Consider the following 6,109-nt stretch of genomic DNA (forward strand, 5'->3'; position numbering starts at 1 on the left):
TGAAAACGGCCTCTAAAACATTTACTTTGCTTAAAATTTAATACATACATCAAAGTCAAGTTTTTGACATTGTTAATTTTGTGTCACAGTCAGACATCATAATATCATAATACGTGTTTTTTTAGAACAAACTAACTACACATATCTAATTTTATTTATAAATCTACACATTTAGTCCTCGGGATGTAATGCTTACGGTTCTTGGCATTAACAATATTAATAGAAATTAGAAAACATTTTCCGTTTATCGAAACCAACTTATATTAGTTTTCTTTTAACTTATGTTCAAGGAATCACTTGAGAAAAATCGTTAGAAATATCATTCTAGCTTCTAATAAAACTTGTAGACAAATCCATTGAATCTGATTGTATGGAAGAACATGTGGTTGTAGTACATATCTCCATTGAATCTGATTGGTTGCTTCAAGTAATTTACTCTCATGGTATTAAATACATGATGGTGATAGTTAGTATCTCCATTCAACTGAAAGTGTAAAATGAGTATAACGTTTTTTTTTTCCCCAATCTTATTAACTTTGGAATTGTAGCTCATTAAGGCCCATCTACAATTTTAATAATTAGATTCGTCATTTCTTATATTTTGTTATTTTTTTTGAAAAATAACTAAAGAATAAGGATAGATTTGATATTTCTCTTTTACTTAATGTAATTATAAACTACTTTTTAATCTTATAAATATTAATATGCTTTGAAAATAGTACATTAGACAAAAGCTTTACAAAAATTTGGTCAATTAGTTAATTTCAATTTTTTTTCATAGTTACTGGAAAATATTTAAATTGATAGCATCTTGTTCATTAAAATTTATAAAACATTATCTTATAAATAAAAAACTACGAATGATATAAATTAATACTATTATTGTTACGTTTTTTTGAACTTTTAAAATGGAAGAGTTGTCTACATGTAACGAAAAGCTTACCAAATAAGCTTTACGCTCTCGATGCTCTTGAAATAGAAAATCTGAATGCGGTTTAATGGCATTTTCTTGGTTCCAGGTAAAGAAACCTGTGATTGCTTTAATGCGAAATGTCCTTTCTGCCCTTGTTTGTTTTCCTTGCTCTGTACGCTTTGGCATGAATTGACTGATAGACTTCAGTAAAAATTTGCATTTAAACCCCCGATTTTATGCATATTTACCCTTTTTACCCTTCATTAATATTATCATAAAGTCTAGATAGCCATTTACTCTTACTTTATTTTGAAACCATTTTGATCACGTTTTCTATGACATAAGTACATAACCCATAACTATTATGTTAAAAGGTACGAAATCACAACCATAAAGCTATAAAAAAAATATAACAAATCTTTATTTATAAATTTTTTTTATGTGCATATATAGATTTTCTTGCTTCTCCTGTCAACACATGTTGGTTGGCACAACCTTTATTAATGGACTACATGTTGGCATAACTTTCTTATTTTAAGAACTCGACACTTTGTGATTATTTTTTCCTGAATTTGCACCAATTAAACATCTTGATTTATTTATATTTATTTATAGCAATAAAATAAAAGCTTAATTTAAAAACATCCAAGACTTTTGTATCTCTTCCTCTCTTTATCTCTAATCACATATAAATTAGATTTTTTTTTGTCTACATAAAAAGTTAGAATTTTATAATAAATAATTAACTTTTATATTTGCGTCCAACACATTTTCTTTTCGGATCTAACCGTATGCAACTTATGATATAAACAATTGTTGGCAGACCTACTTTATATAATTATACTAATATTTTTTTAATGTTACAAATAATAATATATTATACATGATTATATAATAATAAATAGTTTTAAGCACCTATTTTAAGGTATTTAGAGTGTATTTGAATAAATATTTGGTTTTAGAAGTTTGATATGTATCGTTTTAGAATTCTAAGTTTGTGAAAATTGTCTCTCTATTTACAAGGACTGCAAGTGAAAATACTTCAAACATTTGGGGTGAAAGTGGAGATTGAGACAAAATATATGGATGTAAGAGAAAAATTCAATTTAATTTTGCCCTTTTTACTCCCTCTTTTTTAATTTTGATTGAATAATAATATGAGCGGAACAGTTACCCTAGGGTTCCAGATCCAACGGCCAGCACCGCTTCCGCCTCTTCACTTACCCCTCTCTGCCATAACGGCCGCCATACACATCATTTTCTTCCTCCCGCCCTCCGCCCCCCGCCCTTGCAGATTTCCCACTCATCACCACCACAACCACCACCCCCACCACCACATCTCTATCTCTAAACTGTATCAGCCGTTAACAGGTACGTTTACATCACAGACATGTATGTAGAACATAGTCAGGACTAGAACTTTTCAAACGATTAGAAAAATCCGGATCTAATATGTCCGTGAAGTCTTCTCTTTTACTTAGGTTTTTGATTTATTTGTGAGTATAAGCATATATATATGTATAATTTTTAGTTTGTCGTCGAGGATTTTACCTGAGGATACGAATTGACCTCATCGGTCATGGGAATTTTGAGAGTCTGAGGAGAATTAGGAAAGAAAGATCGTCGGAGGTTTTGATTGCTCATCGGGAGAGGGAGAGGGATAGGACGGTGCCCATGCCGTCGGTGGAGATGAGGAGGACGACTAGGGTTTTTGGTGCTAGGGTTTTGAGGTCAGGTAGACGATTGTTTCCTACTGACGAGAAGCTGAAACATATGAGTCGAACACATCTCGCTGTTGAAAACGCCGAAGAAGATTGGATTGAGTTGCTCGATCACGACGATGGTGATGTTGAATTTAAAGAAAACGGATGGCACAATTCACATGAAGCAAACAACGACGAGCTTATGGACATTGAAGGAGAACCACAAACTGAAATCAAATTAGGGGAATTGAGGTTAGACGATTCTTTCCATCAAATTCACCATAACAGTGGTTGCAGGAGGTGGGGATTGGTTTATTCAAGAAAACGGAAGAGAAATCTACCATCTACAGATCATGATACTCAAGTCTCTTCAGATAAAAGATATGGTAAGAAGTTTGTGAGAAAGCAAGCCAGGAAGACAATCATAGCAGATGAATCACTAACCGATTTTCAAACTTTGCCACCAAAAATCACCATCAAAAGAAATCAATCTCCAGTCAAGCTTCTACCTTTAAGATCCAAATCCAAAAGAAAGAAGGTTCCAACAGGTATGAATATTTCAAATTTGCCACCAAGAAACAACATCACAATCCACCGAGCTATTCAAAAGAGGCGAAGTTCTTTCAGATCAAGAAAACGAAGGAACCCCTCAAGTTGTCTGGTAAAAGATGGCGTCCCCTTCTTCCCAATAAAGTCAAACCCCGAGATTTCTCGGTCAATCTGCAGACCTAATTTCAAAGAACTCAAATCTACACTTGTGGAACTAACCCAAAATATAGATTCAGCTACATGCAGTGCAAATATATTAGTGATAGAATCAGATAGATGCTATAGAGAAAGTGGAGCTGTAATCACCATGGAAATGGCTGCTCCTAAACAATGGTTTCTTGTAGTTAAAAGAAACGGGGTCGAAAGTTTCCGGGTCGAAACCCGAACCGCAATGCGATCCTGTTTTCACAACCGGGTCACCCATGCAATAATTTGGGCTGGAAATGATGACAGCTGGAGACTTGAATTCCCAAACAGACAAGATTGGTTTGTTTTCAAAGAACTTTACAGGAAATGTTCTGAAAGAAGTGTCCAATTACAAGCTACTTTAACAAGCATAATCCCTGTTCCTCGGGTAAATGAAGTAAAAGGGTATGCAGATGTTGAATCTTCACCTTTCAAAATGCCTGATTCTTATATTACTTCAAGAGGTGATGAAGTTTCTAGGGTTTTGGAAAGGAGTGACACTGTTTATGACATGGATTCTGATGATGATGAGTGGTTGAAAAAGTTTAATTTTGACCATGATGTGAAAGTCAATGAAGATGATTTTGAGAAAATAATCGATAGTTTTGAGAGAGGGATTTATGGTAGTCCGGAAGATTATGCTGACGTGGCATCGGTTGTTGATCGATGTCAAATCCTGGCATCGAAGGATGTTCTAGAAGGTGTTTATGATTATTGGATGGCTAAACGCAAGAAAAAGCATTCGGCTCTTATCCGTGTTTTCCAGGTAAATATAACATGCTATAAAGAATATCATCGTGCCATGTCATAAGGGCATTCACGTCTTTTCATTTGAAGACCTTTTGATGTAGTTTTCTAACAAGTTTCTGTTTTCTTTATGACAGTTTTACAAACCAAAGAAAACCGAACAGCTTAACACCAAATCCGTTCTTCGCAAAAAAAGGTCATTTAGAAAACGTGGAAATCAATCGGGAAGAGGAAAGCAACTAACTTTCTTGAAAGGTGTGTACGTGTTAATATAATATATATATATTTTATTCTGTTTGTTTTTGTTTCTTTGTCATATAATGTGAAATTACAAAATTGACCTTGGTGTCCGATCATATTTACAGCAGCCTTGTATGATAAAAACGTGGAAGAGCCCGAAAACACAACCTTGAAAGTTGAGGAAACAGAAGGAGCTGCAAAAAGGGCTGAAGAGGGAGCGATTGCGAAGAGGGAAAGAGCTCAGATGTTGATGGAGGTTGCAGATTTACTAACTTACAAGGCGACAATGGCGCTTAGGGTTGCAGAAGCTCTTGCAGCATATGGATCTGTGGAATTGGGGATATGATATGATTTGATTTGTGTTGATGGAAAAGGAAAATGAAAAGGAAAAGAAAAGCTTTTTGCATGATGTTGTTGGCCATGAAAGCTTGCTTGGTTTGGTGGTACTGTAATTGTTGTACAGATCTTAATTGCATGTACATTCTGCATCATCATCATCATCATCATCATCATCATCGGTAGTAGTACCTTACGAACCAAATGTTGTACAATTGGAGATTTGGTTTAGTTTCTTTTAAAAATTATGATAAAAAAAAGATACATGGGTTTTAACTTATCAGGGGTTGAATTCAATTGAAGCATGTTTGTTCCTTTGGTTCTGGGTTTGTTTCGTATGATTGAAACCAAGTTATATTTGGTATAGATTATAATCGAATAAAAATTTTAAGAAATACATTGAACAAAATGATGAATTGATTTTCAAGGTCGACTTGAATGATTTTTTATCACTTTGAAGTGTTTGCACTAAACAAAAAATTGTTTTTAATGTGAATGAAATCCTAGAAAGTCAAACGTATTATGTTTCAGTTTTTCGAAAAGATATATGTTATTTTTTTTGTTTAATATTGTTTTTATTTTGTGTAATTTAAACAAATCTGTAATAGAACTTTTTTACGGTTTTTTTGATGCTACGTCAACAGTCCAAAAGAGTTGATAAATCTTCAGAAAACTAGAGTTTGTTCTTCAAACCTAAATGTGAACACATCAGCTTGTAGAGGTGAGCATCCCAAACGATGGATCAGACGGTCTTCGGCTCCCGAAATCTCACTAAGGGCGTGTTTGGCACGGAGCTTTTGGAAGCGTTTGGGAACTTCTAGCTTTTAGCTTTTGACAAAACGCTCTAATTTAAACAAAAAGCTTCGTTTGGCAGTACGAGCGTTTAGCTTTTAGTTTTAACAAAACGCTTCGATTCTAAAAGCTACTTCATGTAGCTTTTAACAAAACGCTCCGGAGCTTTTGAAATCAATTTCCATAATTACCCTTAAAAATATATTTATATATATTTTTTATTTTTAATAAATTGTCCTTTTATGTAATTTTATATATTTCAAAAACTTCCAGCTACTTTTACCAAACATTCATATAACAAATAAAAGCTACAGCTTCCCGCTACCAGCTACCAGCTACACGCTACCAGCTACCCGCTACCAGCTAACCGCTACCCGCTTTCAGCTAACAACTACTTTTGCCAAACACACCCTAAGTAGGTTATGGTTTTTTTACTTGTTCGGTTCCTGGGTTTAGGAGCCTTATATTATTTTCTAACGACTTGAAATATGTAATACTTTGGAAAATCTCCAAAAAAGTCCCAAAATTTTAATCCAATTTATGAAAAAGTCCCAAAATAAATTTTATTTACAGAAAAGCATAGATACCGGTTAAAACTTCGAAAAAACCCTTTTCGGTCGGTTTCGCAGATTTTGCCGGTATT

At 33.9% G+C, this 6,109-nt stretch overlaps 1 protein-coding gene across 2 annotated transcripts; it reads left to right on the top strand.

Moving 5' to 3' along the window:
• The first annotated feature begins 2,076 nt into the window (after nt 1-2,076).
• On the top strand, nt 2,077-4,993 carry LOC145015015 (uncharacterized). 2 transcript variants are annotated; one of them, XM_078973469.1, is made up of 4 exons: nt 2,077-2,284; nt 2,445-4,117; nt 4,236-4,353; nt 4,467-4,993. In XM_078973469.1, the coding sequence occupies exons 2-4, from the start codon at nt 2,588-2,590 to the stop codon at nt 4,682-4,684; spliced, it is 1,866 nt and encodes a 621-aa protein (XP_078829595.1). In that variant the 5' UTR covers nt 2,077-2,284; nt 2,445-2,587; the 3' UTR covers nt 4,685-4,993. The 2 variants fall into 2 exon arrangements, with proteins under 2 accessions (XP_078829595.1, XP_078829594.1); XM_078973468.1 differs by having other exon boundaries at nt 2,079-2,284; nt 4,464-4,993.
• The last annotated feature ends 1,116 nt before the right edge of the window (nt 4,994-6,109 follow it).

Source organism: Lactuca saligna, chromosome 9 (genome assembly GCF_052625555.1).
Source record: "Lactuca saligna cultivar CGN05327 chromosome 9, ASM5262555v1, whole genome shotgun sequence".
Taxonomy (NCBI): domain Eukaryota; kingdom Viridiplantae; phylum Streptophyta; class Magnoliopsida; order Asterales; family Asteraceae; genus Lactuca; species Lactuca saligna.

What these genes read in the sequence shown, in the direction of transcription:
- LOC145015015 (XM_078973468.1), top strand. Translation starts at nt 2,588, where the DNA reads ATGCCGTCGGTGGAGATGAGGAGGACGACTAGGGTTTTTGGTGCTAGG. An exon ending in CTCTTATCCGTGTTTTCCAG is followed by an intron (nt 4,118 to 4,235) that starts GTAAATATAACA and finishes TCTTTATGACAG; the next exon opens with TTTTACAAACCAAAGAAAAC. An exon ending in GCAACTAACTTTCTTGAAAG is followed by an intron (nt 4,354 to 4,463) that starts GTGTGTACGTGT and finishes TCATATTTACAG; the next exon opens with CAGCCTTGTATGATAAAAAC.